Source organism: Pistacia vera, unplaced genomic scaffold (assembly GCF_008641045.1).
Source record: "Pistacia vera cultivar Batoury unplaced genomic scaffold, PisVer_v2 Contig104, whole genome shotgun sequence".
Taxonomy (NCBI): Eukaryota; Viridiplantae; Streptophyta; class Magnoliopsida; order Sapindales; family Anacardiaceae; genus Pistacia; species Pistacia vera.
Genome location: NW_022195071.1, coordinates 990,066 through 1,007,548, shown reverse-complemented (window position 1 = coordinate 1,007,548; position 17,483 = coordinate 990,066). Strand labels below are relative to the sequence as shown.

The 17,483-nt window shown below is 37.8% G+C and overlaps 1 protein-coding gene across 1 annotated transcript; it reads left to right on the top strand.

The window, feature by feature from the left end:
- The first annotated feature begins 15,496 nt into the window (after window positions 1-15,496).
- Window positions 15,497-17,105, top strand: LOC116125070 (probable pectinesterase 29). Its single transcript, XM_031410805.1, has 4 exons — window positions 15,497-15,853; window positions 16,011-16,223; window positions 16,583-16,830; window positions 16,949-17,105. The coding sequence occupies exons 1-4, from the start codon at window positions 15,497-15,499 to the stop codon at window positions 17,103-17,105; spliced, it is 975 nt and encodes a 324-aa protein (XP_031266665.1).
- Window positions 17,106-17,483: the final 378 nt, after the last annotated feature.

Below are 17,483 nucleotides of genomic sequence, written 5' to 3'. Positions count from 1 at the left end.
GGTTCCAGCCACTCTCGATACACGCTGACTAGAGGCGTGTGATGGCGATGAAAGGTGCGGGGTACTTTCACGACCTTCGCGGTGGTAAGAACCACCCCGCGAAGTGTGGGACCCTCTCGCATGGTGATGATCAGGATTACTTTGCTGGCGGTGATAAGAATCGTCTCATCCAGCACTTTTATGGGTATGCACCTGCGACGTGGCATGGGACAGCTCGGGCTGCGTCTTTCCACCAAGTCTCAATGAGACTGGTATTCTACTTGGGACGCGGTCGGTGTTGGCTGGCCCTTTGGAGCCCGTGGGCTTGCTTTTTGCCACTTGTTTACCCTTTCGTCTACTTGCTACAGTGCTCGCAGCACGAGCTATCTCCATTTGCCGCGCTTTCGCACAAGCTGTAGGCGTTTTTGGCAGTTGCACCGCCGCAGTTGACTTAGATGGTGCGCCTTGGTCCAAACGGTCCAACCTTTGGTTGACCGTCTGGAGAGTATTGTCAAACCTCTCCAGGTAGCTTCTTATAGCGGGGTCAAGTTGTGAACTTGACGGGATATCTTCCTCATCATTTTTCAGGGCTGAAGGCTTTTTGGTAGAAGCATCCCCCTGAACTTGAGGGGGACCTTCTATGCCCTGGTTGGTTTGCTCATGCTCTAGTTGGCAGGCCATTTGTTGCTGTAGGACTGGTAAGTTGGAGATTCTCCTGATGAAGGATGAACACTAAATCAGGCCCTCCTTCTAGCGTCAAACTGTTGATGCGCGTTTTTGCACCAATGAAATGCGCGTGTGAAATGCTGTGCAGACTCAGAAGACACACGTGAATGTTATGGATAAAGAGATAGTAAATGCAATGGGGACAGTTTTTAAAGTGGTTCGGATGCTAAGGTAGCAAGTCCTACATCCACTGATGCTTATATAAATGATAAAGGTCAGGTCGCTTTTAGCGGACTGACTTTACAATAATGTTACAAGGTATCTAATGCTGAGAATTCTAGGAAAGAGAGAGTAATTAATCAAGCGTAAAATATGCCAATCCCCTTTAATGAGAGAGGAGCTCCCATTTTATAGTGGGATGCCTTGAGGTAATGATCACTAAATCTGCAAGTTTGTGGGATTATCCATGCAAATCCTTCTTTATGTCACATTGCCCACCTTCCAGAGTGATTTGCGCGATTTAGAGCAGGGATTGGACACGTGGGAGCATCGCAGCTCTTGACTAGCCTGACGCGGACCCACTATCCTGAAGGATGCATGCAGCGGTTGTTCCAATGATCTGACTTTTGTGAGCTACATGGACCTGATGTCAGCCCTTGTATTTTTTAGGCATAACAACTTGCTTGTGCTTTTTGCTTTTGTTGCCCGTTGTTTGGGTCCATTGTGGCTTGTTTTCTTGGCTTTATAGATGTGTTTTGCTAGGCTCTTAGGATAGGATTGTTTTGGCTTTCTGGTTTTTTGTTTTTGCACCTCCTTGGGTCTGTAAAAGGGGTGTCTTTGCTGAGGGTTTTGCGTCCTCTTTTCTCTGTAATTCTTTATTCTTTTATAATTACCGGTTTTCACCAAAAATAAACCCTATTGTATGAATGTTTTTATGTATTTATATAGGTATGAATCTAGGTTTTTATTTATAGGTACACATGTATATAGGGTATATATGTAAGTATAGTATGTATGTATGTACCAATAAGTTAATGGGTAGTAATTTATTATTAATTTTGTGATTTATGATTAATTTAGAGTTAAATGTATAATTTTGTCAAATATATAAGGTTTTATATTTACAGATATTATGGGAATATTTAATTAAGATTATGGTTAAGGAGTCCTTTAACATGTTCTTTGATTATTTAATAAGAAGATAATAAAAGTCATATAGTCAGAGGTAGTTTATAATTACTCCCTCTACAGATGTGCCAAAAGTAGCCCTGGCAAAACGGGTTTAGACCCGTGGATCGACCTGTACCAAAATAAAAAATATAGGATACGGGTCTAATATATTGAACCTGTACCCAGATCGACCCGTATAACTAACGGATGATATGGGTGAACCCGCGGGCACCCATGGTACCCGTTTTTGCAAATCCCTAACCCCCTACCCTAACTTAGCAACTCAACTCTATCCTGCCTCTCATCTTTCTCGCCTCTCAATCTTCAACATAACATTCTCTTCCGCCTCTCAAGCTCTTATCAGTCAACTGGATGTGCATCAGAAGAGAGTTTCGGTGGTTTTGTGGAAGAGGAGGAAGTAGAAGAAGAGAAGGAGGTGACGAAGGTTATTGGATCGAAAGCGGGAAAGAGTAATTTAGGAAATGGGGCTAAAACATCACGAAAGAGGAAAAGGGTTTTGTATGGAGATGAAGAAGATGAGGATTATGAAGGAAAGGAGGAGGAAGAGGAGGATGAGGAGTTTACCCTTAATGAAGATGATTGTTTGGATGATGAAGAGGAATTGGTGGTCATGAAGAAGAAAAACAACAGTAGGAAGAATAAGAAGTTGGGTAGAAAAAGTCTGAGAAAAAAGGGTTTTGTATTAGGAAATTAATTTACTTTTACAAAATTAAGGGCTGTTAAGGCATCCAATTAATTACCCATCTAAGATAAATACAAGTCAACACATGGGTTCAAGTTTCAATGTGATAATTATGTTCAGTCACATAGTACAACTCCATCACTGGCTGTAGATGCAATTCTTCCATTATTCTAAATTGATTTTCAGGTTGTCACCGTAAATGGCAATTAAGTTGGCTTCTGTTAGAGGTCGAAAAAAGAGAAAACGTACAGACTCAGCAAAGCCTTTAGGAAAGAAAGGAAGAAGAACTCGTGGGTTGAGAAGGAAAGAAAGATGTGATGATGATGAAGATGAAGATTGTGATTTTCTTGATGATGCTCTAGTTGTGAGAGAAAAGAGCAAGACAAAATCAAGTCGGCAAAGGCAAAAGTATGTTGTACCTTCAGATTCAGATTTTGTGTCTTCTGGGTCATCTGATTTTGATTATACAATCTCAGAGAAAGAGAGAGAACAAGTGAGAGAAGCCAATGAATTGTGTGGGTATCTGAAAACTAGTTTAAGGAGTTCAGTTTCCTCAAAAAGGTGAAACTGCAAAAACTAAACGTGGAGAGAGAAAAAACGGGTCCACCCGTACCCATATAGGGTAGGGTATGGATCCAATATTTTGGATCCGTATTAGACCTGTACCCATTTGACTCGTATCTGTGAAAACCCGATCCGTACCCGCCCCACCCACCTGTTTTGCCAGGTCTAGTCAAAAGCCAAAAAGCATTAAGATGTCAAGATTTGGGTAGTAATCTGTAGTTTGGGGTTCAAAGGGTGGGAAAGTAATTTCGCAAAACCTAGAGTGGGAAATTGAATTTCGACCTTTAGAAAAATATGAGAATGCATGGAATGAGTATACGTATAGAGGAATAGGAATAAGTGAAGGAATAAAATTGATTACATTTTTTTTTTTTTTAACTTACCCCCAAAAAAATTTGATTACATGTTTTGTAACAATGAGAAGTGATGGAATGGAATAAAATTATGATTTTTGGATGAAAATGCCTTAGTTAAATTTTTAAATAACATATATTTGTTAGACAATAAAATTCCTTAATAATATATTAAACAAATTACACTAATAATTTAAAATATTTCATTAAATATTAAATTGAAATACAATATTATAAATATAAAAAAATATATCATTTATTATATTTAATAAATAAAAATATTGTTTTTATTAAATAAAAAATTCCAAACTGGTTAATGTCGATCAACACTCTCCAGGCAACAACTTTTGGACACACTTCTATGTCACCCAAGGCACGTGTGGGAACCACTGTTTGACGATTTATGGTTGGGCAGGTTCAACCATCGATACCACCGAAACAATCATGCGGCATGGCCGACAAATTTGGTCATCGCACATGACCTCTTGGTAGAGTTGACTTCAAGCATCTACTAGATCCATAGATGTTGGCCGACATTCCTTTACGTGCCTGCAATAAGGACACAAGTGAGATTCCGATGAAAAGTCACGTCAACAAGAGATGGTGATGGACATAGAAGACGACGATTGTGGTGGTCGACTGCTCGCGAAGTGTGGATGGCGATGGGGGTAAATGGTTATTTCAAATTTTCGATAATAGTTCAATTATTAATATATTAATTTGATAATTATTAAATAATATAATAAATTGGCAAAAAAAAAATTGAAACAGGGGCAATGATGGAATTTTTGGTCATTCCATGCTGATGGAATACCCTTCCTCCCAAATTTGGAAGGTATGGGGTTCCCCCAGTTTTGGGTTCGGGCATTCCATATAACCCAAGTAAACGGTGGATGAGAAACCCCTGTCCATTCCACCGTGTAAGAACTAAGAAGCAAAGTAAACACCGTAAATTTTTCAAGTTTGACACTATAGACCTTATATCTTTAAATTATGAGTTAATGACTTTTTTCCACCCAAATAAATAAATAATGGTTTAATGATAATTTTCCATTTACAGACTTTTTAAAATATCACTTTTCACATAAAAATACACTTTTTGATTCAGCAATAAACTTAGAGAAACTCAATCTATTCTTTTGGAGCTTTTAAAGATTGAGGGTGATGAGTCTTTTGGTGATTGTGATTGGTTGGAATTTGACTTCGGAGGGGGGTAACAAAACCTAATTGCTCAATGCAACGATTGACGGGTTAGCAGAAGTAAGGTTTAAGGGGTTTTGATGAGTGATAACTGAAAAAGCTAATGATGGTGGTGTGGAATCGCAACGATGTCAGAATCGGCCAACGATTGATGGGATCGATGAAAAAGTGTCATTAAATATACTTTATGGATGGAAAAATAGTATTTAAAAGTTTTGGAGTGAAAAAGTGTCATTAGGTAATATTTGGGTGGGAAAAAATCGTTTACTTTAAATTATAAGCAGAAAATGTGCTTACAGATTATAATTCACCCCACCTAAATGCCTAGTCACGTTGGCCCCACCTTTCATACAATGTAGACCGTCGGATCTCAACCCATCACCGATACACAAAATTAAACACCACAGCCCAACAAAACCCACAAACAAATAAAACTACATCCCAAAACACCTAGTACTCTCTCTGTTCTTCATTTTAACCCGCGTTTCACAACCAAACCACAAACTAACAACAATGGTGTCGGGTTCGGGACTCTGCGCGAAGAGAGTGGTGGTGGACGCCAGGCACACTGCTGGGCCGCCTGGCCTCGTCCTGGCCAAGGACTCCTGAATGGGCAGAAAGTTGTGGTCGTTAGATGCGAAGAGATTTGCATCTCGGTGGGCTCGTGAGGCAGAAGATGAAATACATGAGATTCTTGAGGAGAGATGACACTAAGCCTTTCATGGTCCTATTCACTCTTAGGGCTCCGGTAAGATCCTTTGGCGACCATTCGTGGGTATGTTTATGGCTTCTTATCTGGTGATGATTTGTGTGTTTGTGTGAAGTTTGGATTTTAAGTGGGTAGGGAAGTGGGCTCGTTGACATTTGTATGGTTTTCTGTGAAGTTGGTTTGTTATGTTGGTAGGGAAGTGGGTTGCTAGATTTGTGTGAAATGTTTTGTCTGGTTAGTTAGGGAGGCAAATGAACGTTAATGGTATCATCTTTTGATTATAGCTCTTTGGGCTTCTGGTTCTGGCTTGAATGAGCTTATTCTCGTCTGGAAATGGGATTAAATTTTTGTTATATGATTTAATTGTTATTTATTGATATTATACTTTACATTTAGGTAAGCAAGGTTTATTTTCTAATTAGATTAGGGTTTTACTTTTTCCAGTTGCTCAATCTAGTAATTTATGATATGAGATACAACTGTTGCTTTATCTATGGAGTTGGTGATTTGGTGAGCAATTTGTTTGCTAATTACTGAAGTGGAAACTTGGAAATCCCAAAGTTTTTTATCAGATGTGTGTGGGATGAATGAGTGTTGTTTAGTAGTTAATTCTGTTTGATTTGGCTTTAGAATGATTCCTCACAGACCAAACGTGGAGCTGCTGCCCTTGCTCGGTTTAAGGCTATGAGGGAGTTCACTCTAGATAAGATGAAAGGATGGTCTAACTGATGCTCTCAAGTAAGTTTCTGTATTGTTCTCATTAGGAAGTTATGGTTCCAAACCTCCTGAGAACTTGCGTACTAAATTTGGTTGCTTAAAATGCTAGGTGTTTGAGGCTTCAAAAGGGAACAAGTATTGCTTATTGGGCAGACTCTCATCAGAAGTTGGATGGAACCACTATGACACCATAAGGTGAGACTTTACCCTATTTCACATTTGGATTTGATTGCAGCAATAGTTATTCTTTGATTGGTTGGCTGTGACTGTGATCTTTTATTCTCAATCCTTCACTTGTTTGGTATGGGGTTCAGACTTGGAAGTAGTACAATTACCCAATGGTATGTGATTGACGCTTGTGCACAATGCTTGGCAGTTGCTATGCATGAATGTTTAGTTTCAATAATTTAGGGTGCCAACTTGCAATTGAGCCAAATCCAAGAAAAATTGTTTGCATTTGTATGATTTTGTTGTGTTTATATTTGGACAACCACCAAACTTGATAATAAAACTGGTTGAGTTGACCTGTCTATATAAATGTGTCTGTACTCGGTGCAATTAACCAATAATACAGCCCTTTATTTGTCATCCTCTTAGTTTTATATTATATCTATTGCATGTATATGTATATTATATTGTGGAAATAGGGAGAAGGTGAAAGTTCCTTATGATAAGCCGTACATAATCAGTTTTTGCATTCTACTTTTAGTTATATGGCCGTTTGGGGTATATCTGTTAGAAGTTTCCGTTTCTGGTTAAACTGCTCCGAATATGGTTCTTGTATCTTAACCCATAACTTTGATGATACACCTTTGGGATGGTGTCAATGAATATGTAAATTATATTTGAGATATACTAATGCATAGTGTCATTTCGCTATGAAAACTCTGTGATAGTTTTGCTTTGTGAAAACGCTCCGTTTTTTATGTTATCTGACTTTATGTTGTTCTGCTCTTTGTAGGAGCTTGAGAGAGAGAGAAAGGAGAGGGCTCAGGTAGCATATGAGAGGAAGAAGCAATTGAACAAACTGAGGGTCAAAGAGAGAAGGTTGCTGAGGAGAAGCTTGGTCCCATGTAGAGATCATTGCTCCAACAAGTATTGATAATTGAAACAATCATTGTTTTTGAAATGTCATATCGAGAATGAGTTTGTTGCCGTAATATTTTTCGTTTAGTTTGAACTTTGTGGGGTTATAGTTTCATTGTGGTAGTTTGAGGTAGATACTATGATATGTATGCAACGTGCTTGTTCAAATAGTTATTTATTGTTATCAAATTTCTCGATTTCGTGACTTATTTTAATATGCACTTTAGCTTGCATTGGATTCATAAAACTATACCTGGCCTTCTACTTGTGAAGTGGCAGTATATCATTGCAATAAACTGGGATATCACACAATCTGTTGTTAGGTTAGTTCATCATTGTTTTAAAAGTCAGACTGGACCCACTGTTTTAAAACCGGATCGGACCGATCGGTCCAACCGTGTGACGATCGGTCCCATGTCCGGTTCGGTTTATCTCAAAACCATTATAAGTATTGAACCATTTTAACTCGGATAAAAACCGGATATTCGTAAAACGTCGGTCGTAATATTAGTAAACCGTCGGTCCAATCGGACCGGAGAAAAACCGGTCCAATATTACAATCCCTAAATCCTAAGGCATTCTCACTCCTTCTCGTCTTCTCAATCTTCGTTCCTCTTTTCAATTCTTCTGTTTTCTCACAAAATTTCTAAGTAAACACTTTGTTTTTGCGAAAATTGTCATGATTTCGGCTCTGTCTTCTGTCTCTCTCGAAATCCCACCCAAATCGCATTTGAACTCTTTGAAATTGACGACGTCTTCTCCCTCGTCGGAAATCGACGACGACAGCTCCGTCTCGTAGAAATCGACGGCGATAGTATTGTTGACGATAGTCGTTCTCGCTAGAACAACGGCGATAGCTTCATTCGTGAGATAGCTCCATTCCTCGATCCAGGTACTCCATTCCTGTCCCTTTACATTAAGTTAACACGCTTTACATTTTTCAATCTAAAGGCAAACCATGCTAGAAGGTGTACAGCTATCGGGTTTTTAGTCTGAAATGTTAGGGTTCTTGTGTGTTGAATGAGCAATGATTTAGGGCTTTTTACTGGGGTCTTTCTCGTTGTAATCTGGGCAGATTTGTGAGAGGGTTGCATTTCTTCTGGAGGCTAGGATAGGTCTCTGATTTCTTGCAAGTTATAGAGAGTTATTGAGTGTTACGCTTGGGTTAAAGCATTGCTTTGTTTCGGCGATTTAGTGTGTAATTCTTGGTGTTGATTTCTTTGAATCTTGTTTGTGTTAGATTAATTTATGTGTTGGATTGATAGGTTAATTAAAAATAAAGTTAATTAAATTTATTTTAAAAAGGGCACCGGTTCAATCCAAGCGATTCTGGTTTATTTGTGATCATGCACAAAGTGTATTCATGCATCATTTGCTTTTTAAGTAGCAAACTCTCTCCCTGAAACTAACAAAATGGTGATGGTTTTTTCTCTTCTTGTGATTGCATTTCTTTATTTCATAAAAAAGGTAAATAATCATTTTACATGTTAATTTCTTTTCTTATTTGTTGTCTAAAACATTGCAGCCTGTTGGGATGATATAAACTCATTGCCAAGTTACAAGATTAGTTTTTTTTTGTTGAAAACTTATCAGATAAATAAAAAATATAAATCTTGACATCCTTGCAAGGTGCTTTTCATCAATGGTATCTTCTAATCTTTAGACCCTTCTATTTTCATTGTTTTTAAATTTCCCAACCGTTAACTGTAGTCAGTTGTATTTATTATTAATCGCTGATAAAATCTCTTTTACTATATTTCTTTATTTTGCTTCAGTCCTTTGACTATTCTGCTTCATCTTTATCAATATATTTCAGGTATTACATATTCACTTAGTTCTGTTGGTTACAATCTTGGAACTGTGAGTGTTTAATTTACTAGATGTGTGATTAAAACCAAGGTATGTATCATTGTCCAAGTATTAATGAAGGTTATACCTGGAATGACTTTGGACAATGCAGTTAATATCATGTAAAGAACACACTACAATGGATTGTCTGTTGTGATTATTTGTTCTCAAACAGATGCAAAGGATCATTGCATGCAACTAAGAGGCAATGGGCTACTGAGTTTTATTGAACCTGCAAGTGGTGGTGGTTGCTGAAGATGTAGCCCTAGTGAAAAATCCCCTGGGTTTATTCTTCCCACAAAGTCATATAAATATGTATTAACAGTTCAGTCTAATATTTTATTTTTTATTTTATTTGTAATAGGTTTTTTGTGTAATTTGCTTTGGAGTTTATTGTGTGTAAGCACAATGTTGATTTTGTTATAAGGTTTGGAGTAGCTAGTCAATATTATAACATTATAGCAAAATATAGTTCGACTAGTGAATTTACAATTATCATTTGTTGGATAAGCATTGGCCTTCGTCTTAGGAAAAATAGAAATCTAAAAAAAAATATTCTTTTTTTAAAAAATATGCTGATGTCATCATGATATGTGATGATGTCACCTATCCAATCAGCGGTCCAACTGGTTGGACCGATTGAACCGTGACCCGACCATCAAAACGGTTGGCCTTCCGGTCCGGTTTTTAAAACAATGACTAGACCGTCTGATTCGATCGGGACCTGATCTTAACTCCAATATGGGTTAATATAAAAACCAGAAATAATATAAAACCCGCTTTAAACTGGTAACAGATCGGATGAATAGTATCAACCCATTGGTCCGATCGGTTCGGGGATTAAACCGGTTCACTAACTAACAAATATAATCCCTAAAAAACCAATTCCTAAACTTAATTTGCTTCATTTCGTTCTTCTCTTCTCCAAACTGCAAACCGTAGCTTCCATTTTCATCTCCAAAGTGCAGCATCCACTTTCATCGTGACTTCGGCAGTACCGGCACCACGCGAGTAGGGAGAACAAACTAGGAAGGAGATCAAACTCATAAAGGTTAGTTTTTTCTTAAGTTCAAAGACTGGTAGAGTAACAAGCAAAGAAACAAACACCTATCCAACATCAATAACTTTTTGGATTTTTCTTTGTGTTGGTGCCTATGTCTGTTCCCCTCGGTTGAGAATTTTCTGTTTGGGTTTGCTGGTTGTATTGGCTTTTCCCCTCAGCTTCTTCTTCTCTTGCATGTCTAGAGTCTTCAGTTCTGTAGCTCTCTGCTCTTGATTCATGCAGTTGTGGTGCTGGTCTTTGCGTTTGTTGGGGGTTGCAATTCTTTGCGGATTTTTGCCGTTGTGGTGCCGGAATTTGGGCGCTCTTCAGGGGTGCTGGAGTCTTCTCTGCTGCGGCTCTCTACTATTGGAAGTCTGCAGTTGTGGCTTTCGGATTCCTTCGGTTTGGAGTTGCAATCCTTTGTTGGAGTTTGCTTTTATGGTGCTAGTGTTGGGCTCTTTTTTTGGGGCTGTGTTGTTTGTGTACAGCATGTGCAATTTTTTTTTTTTTGCTCTCCTGAAGTCCTCCAAAGGTTTTGTGCTGCCATCTTTTTTGTATAGACCTCTTTGAGGTTAGTTTAGGTGGTTGTTTTGGATTGTAAATCCGTGCCTTTCTTCTTGTTTTTTCTTCTATTTAATTTAATTTCCTTACTTTATATTGAATAATAAAAATGGGTTTAAAATTTCCAGGTTCATCTTTTATTTCTGATCTGAGCATGATGTCAATATGCTGATGTCATCGGTCCAACCGACCAATTGACCCGCAACTCGATCATCTTACTGGGTCTCTCATCGGGTTGGTTTGTAAAATAGTGGTTCCCATTAGGTATATAATGGCATATACTTTTTCCTGGTGGTTTTAGGAAGAGAATTGCCTCAATAGAGTAAGGGAGTGCACTTGTTGGGTTGGGTTGGGTAGGTTAAGGAAATAGAAAAAAAAGAAAAAAAAAGAATCTGATTAAAAGAGATACTAAAGTAGGTCAATATTGATTCAAAACTCAGGCCTTACCATCTATGAAATCTGAAATATGACTTGTGAAGAAAATTGGAAGTTGAGGTATGTCAAGTGGTGACTAAGTTGTGACTTGGGTAGTGTTTGGCGCTAGTGCAAGGCAGATTGAAGTTTTGAATGGGACCTTTTGTAGTATGATTGGTTTATAACTATGTTGGTCTGGGTTGGTTTATTCATGTTTTTTCTTAAAGCCGAAAACTAGCCTGATTACTTCAGTTTTTCAATAGAATAACTGATCAGGAATCTGGTTGGGATGATCAGATTGGTTTATTTGATAAAAGTGTCCATCCTAATTTTGAATTCACTATTTTAAAAGCCGGACCAGACCGTTTAGTTTGACCTATTCGACTGGGACCCGATCTTAACTCCAATCCTGGTTAATATAAAAACCGGAAATAATATGAAACCCACTTTAGACCGGCAACAGATCGGATGAATAGTGTCAACCCGCTAGTCAGATCGGGCTGAGGCTTAAACCGGTTCACTAACTAGCAAATCTAATCCCTAAAAACCAATTCCTAAACCTAATTTGCTTCATTTCATTCTTCTCTTCTTCAAACTGCAGCTTCCATTTTCATCTCCAAAGTGCAGCATCCACTTTCATCGTGACTTCGACAGTACTGGCACCACGCGAGTAGGGAGAACGAACTCATCAAGGTCAATTTTTCTTTAAGTTCAAAGACTAGGGCTGCAAAAATTCGGTTAACCGAACTGGATACATGCTTTTTGTAACCGAATTGATTTTTTGGTTCAAGCTGTATTGCAAACTGAAACCGGTCCGGATTTTGCATAAACCGGTTTGCAAACCGATCCAGATTTTTAGTTACCGGTTTTATTAATAAATTTTTTAAAATACATTACAGTCTCTAACTAACTCCAGCAGATACAATAGTCTGCTTCTCCCAAATTCATCCAAAGCCCCCACACGATTATATAATATATGCTTCTTACTGTGGAGTTCTTGAAGGAAATACCAATTTGAAATCCAGATACCCAATTAAAAGCATCTACTTCACACTTATTTCAAGTGTGAAATACGGTAAAGAGTATGAGCAATTGTTGGCGATTCATTACCCTAAAAAGCACTCAAAGCGTGCATCATTGTCATAAAAAATCAATAATTTTATTTAAAAATTTTAAAATGATACCATTTAAGTTCTTAAAGATTTCTTATCTGTAAGGGGCGGGGGTGAGTGGGAGGAGAAGATTACATATGATAATCCCATATATTGCGGCTGAATAGTGAATACTTCAACAAGGAACAAAAGATGCAAGAATAGTAAATAAACTGAAAATGCCGAACAGTGCATAAAGAGCACCAACATATCTGCACTTTGCTGAGGATTGATTCCTACACCATCTGCATATAATAAACAATAAACTCCAACCATAATCACATTGATGTAAAGCCAAAACAACTTCCCCAGCTGCTAAGGTTGCACCATGGCGCGTGCATAAAGAAGAAGACGGAGAAAACAAGCGAGTTTGAGAAGAGAGGACGGGAGGAGGAGAGACGAGTAAATGTAATGAAGAAGAAGACGAGTTTGAGAGGGCAGCGGCGGCTACTGGAGTTTGAGAGGAGTATGGAGTGTGAAGTGAGGGATTCAAACTAATAAAGATAATAAAGATTTTTAAAAATTAAAATAATATTATTATATTAGGATTATAGGAAAACCGGTTTATTAAACCGGTTACAAAAATTAATATAAATGGTAAACCGAATCGAAAAACCAATTTAGTCATTTTTTGAAACCGAAACCGGTTAACTGGTTTTTCCGTCCGGTTTCAATTCGATTTCTCAGTTCGGTTCGATTTCCGGTTTTTTTTTTTTTTTTTTTTTGCAGCCCTATCAAAGACAGAGTAACAAGCAGAGAAATAAACAGCAGAACACCCATCCAACATCAATAGCTTTTCGGATTTTTCTTTGTGCTGCTGCCTAGGTCTATTCCCCTATTGGTTGAGAGTTTTCTGTTTGGGTCTGCTGGTTGTATTGGCTTTTCCCCTCAGCTTCTTCTTCTTTTGCGTGTCTGGAGTCTTCAGTCCTGTAGCTTTCTGCTCTTGATTCACGCAGTTGTGGTGCTGGTCTTTGCGTTTGTTGGGGGCTGCAATTCTTTGCGGATTTTTACCGTTGTGGTGCCAGGATTTGGGTGCTTTTCAGGGTGCTGGAATCTTCTCTGCTATTGGAAATCTGCAGTTGTGGCTTTGGGATTCCTTCGGTTTGGAGATGCAATCCTTTGCTAGAGTTTGCTTTTGTGGTGCTGGTATTGGGCTCTTTCTTGGGGGCTGTGTTGTTTGTGTACAGCATGTGCAGTTTATTTTTGTTCTCCTGAAGTCCTCCAAAGGTTTTGTGCTATCATCTTTTTTGTATAGACCTCTTTGAGGTTAGTTTACGTGGCTGTTTTGGATTGTAAATTCGTGCCTCTCTTCTATTTAATTTAATTTTTTTACTTTATATTGAATAATAAAAATGGGTTAAAAATTTTCAGGTTCATCTTTTATTTCTGATTTGAGCATGATGTCAATATGCTTATGTCATCGGTCCAACCAACTGGTCCAACCGATTGACTCACGACCCGATCATCTTACTAGGTCTCTCATCGGGCTAGTTTTTAAAACAGTGATTTTGATACTTTTATAAGGGGTGCTTTATTATAATAGGAGGGTTTCAAGAGGATATTAATACTTTCTTATAACCAACCCTAAATATCTTAAATGTGTTTTGACATTTAATATTAATCGATCTTATAGGAACCGTCAAGGTTGAATAGGCCAATGTTCTGAAAACCGGATCGGATCAATCCAGCCGTCAATCGGCCTTTTTTTAATCCAAGATTTCAATTTTACTGTTCATTCAAATCTTTAATTTGATCTCTGGCAAAAGAGGGGCTACCAAGTGCCGGAGTTAGAGAGCTTTTGTAGAGTAGAGAACGGTGGTTCAAGGGGTAGTCTTGGATTGAATTTTCGATGTCGGAATTTGGCCAGAAAATTCAACCCAATATGGGAGTCACAACTTGCGAACGGAGGGTTACCAAGTGTCGGGGTTAGAGGGGTTTTGTAGAGTGGAGCCCGGTGGTTTAGGTGGTGGTGTTTGATTTAATTTTGGAGGTCGGAATAATCCAGAATTTGGCCGGAATAATCAATCGAATTGCGACGATGTTCGTGAGTCACGGTTGGTGAACGGAGGGCTACAAAGTTCTAGGATTAAAGGGGTTTTGTAGAGTGGAGGACGATGGCTCAGGTGGTGTTGTCGAATTGAATTTTGGCTGTCAGAATTAGTCAGAATTTGGTCGAAAATGTCAAAACCCAAACAGATCATAGGGGTATATTTACTATATTTCAAACTAGTAGGGACTAAAGGAGTTTTCAGGGGTGTGTTTGTAAGAATTTAAACTTTTTGTGCCATCGTTTCCAGCCATTCAGACTGTGAACCAGGACCTTGACTCGGTCAAGGCCCAGACCGATTTTCAGAACATTGGAATAGGCTAGGACACTTAACCATAAGTGGAGTAGCCGTAACTCATATTTCATCAAAAAAATAAAAAAATAAAAAAAAATAACCCACTACTATATAACATTAAGAATGAAAACCAACAACCTTGCCAGAGAGAGAAATGATTCTCATTGCAGTTTCTTGAATGATGTTCTTTTTCATCCTTGAGGTCTCTCCCAAACCTTTCAGTAACTAGCAAATTGCCAGTTTTATAGTGATTGGCTACGCACTCCTCCAGTTGACATTCATGGCTTAAGTTATGGCAGGCAAGAGAGTTACACAAATCTCTTTTACAAGACCTCTTGTTCTAGGATGAATACTTTACAGCTATTTTTCTTTATTTAATCAAATCTAATATCAATTATTTATTTATTAATATAATTACTTTTTTATGTCAATATGCATTAATTAGTTACCATTTTATGAATTCCAATATATGTATTCACCAAAATTATTTCCTCGAATGGCAAGAAAAAGACTTACCATTTTAAGATACGAGCCTCTGCTAGTTATTGAAATGCTTGGTGAGAGTCTTAGAAACCTGAAACCCGAATAATGACTTTATAGTTTGAAGTGACAGAGATTCTAAGAAAACTATATAATCTTGAAATGAAATAAAAACATTAAATTTATACTGTAACCACATTTGGACATGTTGGCAAGTTTCCTTCTAATTAATCGCAGAAATATTTCTTCACCTTTTGAAGTCTATGCTACCTGGAGATTCCAGATTATGTTTAAGATATTAGCCTAACATTCCAACAATCTGTAATGCATATATATAGAATGATATTAAATACCCAATTTACCATAAATATATGACTGACATTTCCTCCTTAAATAAATTTTTTTATTAGCTTAACCATGGGGTAAACTTCTCCAGGATCATATTTTGTTTATACAAAGCTGTAAAATGAAGTTTCTTCAATGTGTTTTTTGTTCATGTATTTTACTCTTGATGACTTGGCACTTGGCACTAGCAGTGGCAGATAGTATGATTTATAAAATTCCTGAAAATAAGGCAGCAAGTAATTGTGAAATAACAGTTGATCAGTCAGGCCACGGCAGTTTTTCCAGCATTCAATCGGCTATAAATGCCATTCCATCAAACAACAGCCGGTGGATTTGTATCTCCATCAAGGCTGGCATATACAGGGAGAAGGTGAAAATTCCTTACGATAGGCCATATATAATCCTTAAAGGAGAAGGCCAAAGAACGACTCATGTTATTTGGGGCGATCATCAATCAGTTGCAGAGAGCCCCACTTTCACTTCTGCGGCTGATAACGTCGTCGTCAAGGAAATCAACTTTGTGGTATTAAGGCCTTATAAGATTATCCATCTTTATAATGTTATTGAGTTTCTAGAGTAATTCTGTGGTTAATACTCTTGATCATACTATACTTAACAAAAACTACTATAACAGAACGTTATAACTAGAGAATTTCTGTTTTTATGTATATGTGCAACAGAACTCGTATAACAGTCCAAATGGTAGAAACAAGAATCCCAGGACACCGGCTGTGGCTGCCATGATAGCCGGAGACAAGAATTCATTCTATCAATGTGGGTTCTCAGGTGTTCAAGACACTTTGTGGGATGATCAAGGTCGCCATTACTTTGATCACTGTACCATTGAAGGCGCTGTTGATTTCATCTTCGGTACTGGCCAGTCCATTTATCAGGTACCTATTATTTAACTAATGTAGTTTAAATGACAAATGAAATGACTCTTGAAAATGCTCCTATTTTTTGAGACATTTCCAAGAGCCTTCTTTTCTCAAACCTATTGTTAACATTTTGAGAGCAGAAGTCTTAATTTTTCCTACTCTAACCCTTTACTATCTTTTATGTTATTTCCGAGGAGATTTTTTGTTACCTCGGAATTGATTTCATTTCTGAGATGTTTTTATCTCTCTCGGAAAAACATTGCCGGAAATAGGCATTTTTTGCTCTAATATATACACGTTTGACATACGTTAGTCAAGTCTTGTAAGATCTATAACTCATTTCTATCCGATCTTAATTGATGGTTTTCATGTAGAGTTGCGTGATACATGTACTTGGAGAAGCTTTAGAGACAGGATTTTCAGGTTATATAACAGCACAGGGAAGAACAAATCCAAATGATGCAAATGGGTTTGTGTTCAAAAATTGTCGTGTGTATGGAACAGGTTCAGCCTTATTGGGAAGGGCCTGGAGGGGCTATGCCAGGGTCATTTTCTACGATTCTGAATTAAGACAAGTTGTGAGTCCAGAGGGCTGGAATGCTTGGAATTTTCGTGGTCATGAGTAAGTTTACTAATGTATTATTTTTTTTATTTTTTTTTTTTCAAAATGGAAAATGAGACAGGATACAGGATTAATTTTGTGGTTAAATTATGTATATATATATATATATGATGATCAGGAATCAGTTAACGTTCGTTGAGTATGGATGCTATGGAAAAGGAGCTGATACCTCTGGTAGAGTGAAGTGGGTGAAATATAGCTTGGAAAACATGAGGGAACTGGTTAGTATTAATTTCATTGATAATGAAGGATGGCTAAGAAAGCAACCCAGTTAGGCTCATCAGATTGCTGCCTATAATGGTGAAGGTTTTCTCCTTTCATGGCTCCATCGAATTGACCATTTGAGGAAGAAACCTATACTAGAAGATTGTTTGTTTATGCTACAGAGATTAAAATTTTATATGTTTGCAAATGTGAGCACATCTCAAGTCAAATGAATATGTAAAGGCCCTACCAAAACACGAGGGAAACTTTCTTATTTTCTGCAAAGTTAACTACTTCAATGATATCAAGACAAAACACATCTTGTTTTTTCTTCTTCTTCTTCTTCTTCTTCTTGTTATATAACGCCATGTTTTAAAAGTCAACCCGGTCAGGTGACCATGTCCCTGGTTGTCTGACCAATGGGTCAAACCGGTGATATCATCATGCTT

Excerpts from the sequence above, each read along its gene's own strand:
- LOC116125070 (XM_031410805.1), top strand. The coding sequence starts at position 15,497 with ATGACTTGGCACTTGGCACTAGCAGTGGCAGATAGTATGATTTATAAA. Across the intron at positions 15,854-16,010 it reads TCAAGGAAATCAACTTTGTG|AACTCGTATAACAGTCCAAA; the intron begins GTATTAAGGCCT and ends TATGTGCAACAG. Across the intron at positions 16,831-16,948 it reads TGGAATTTTCGTGGTCATGA|GAATCAGTTAACGTTCGTTG; the intron begins GTAAGTTTACTA and ends TATGATGATCAG.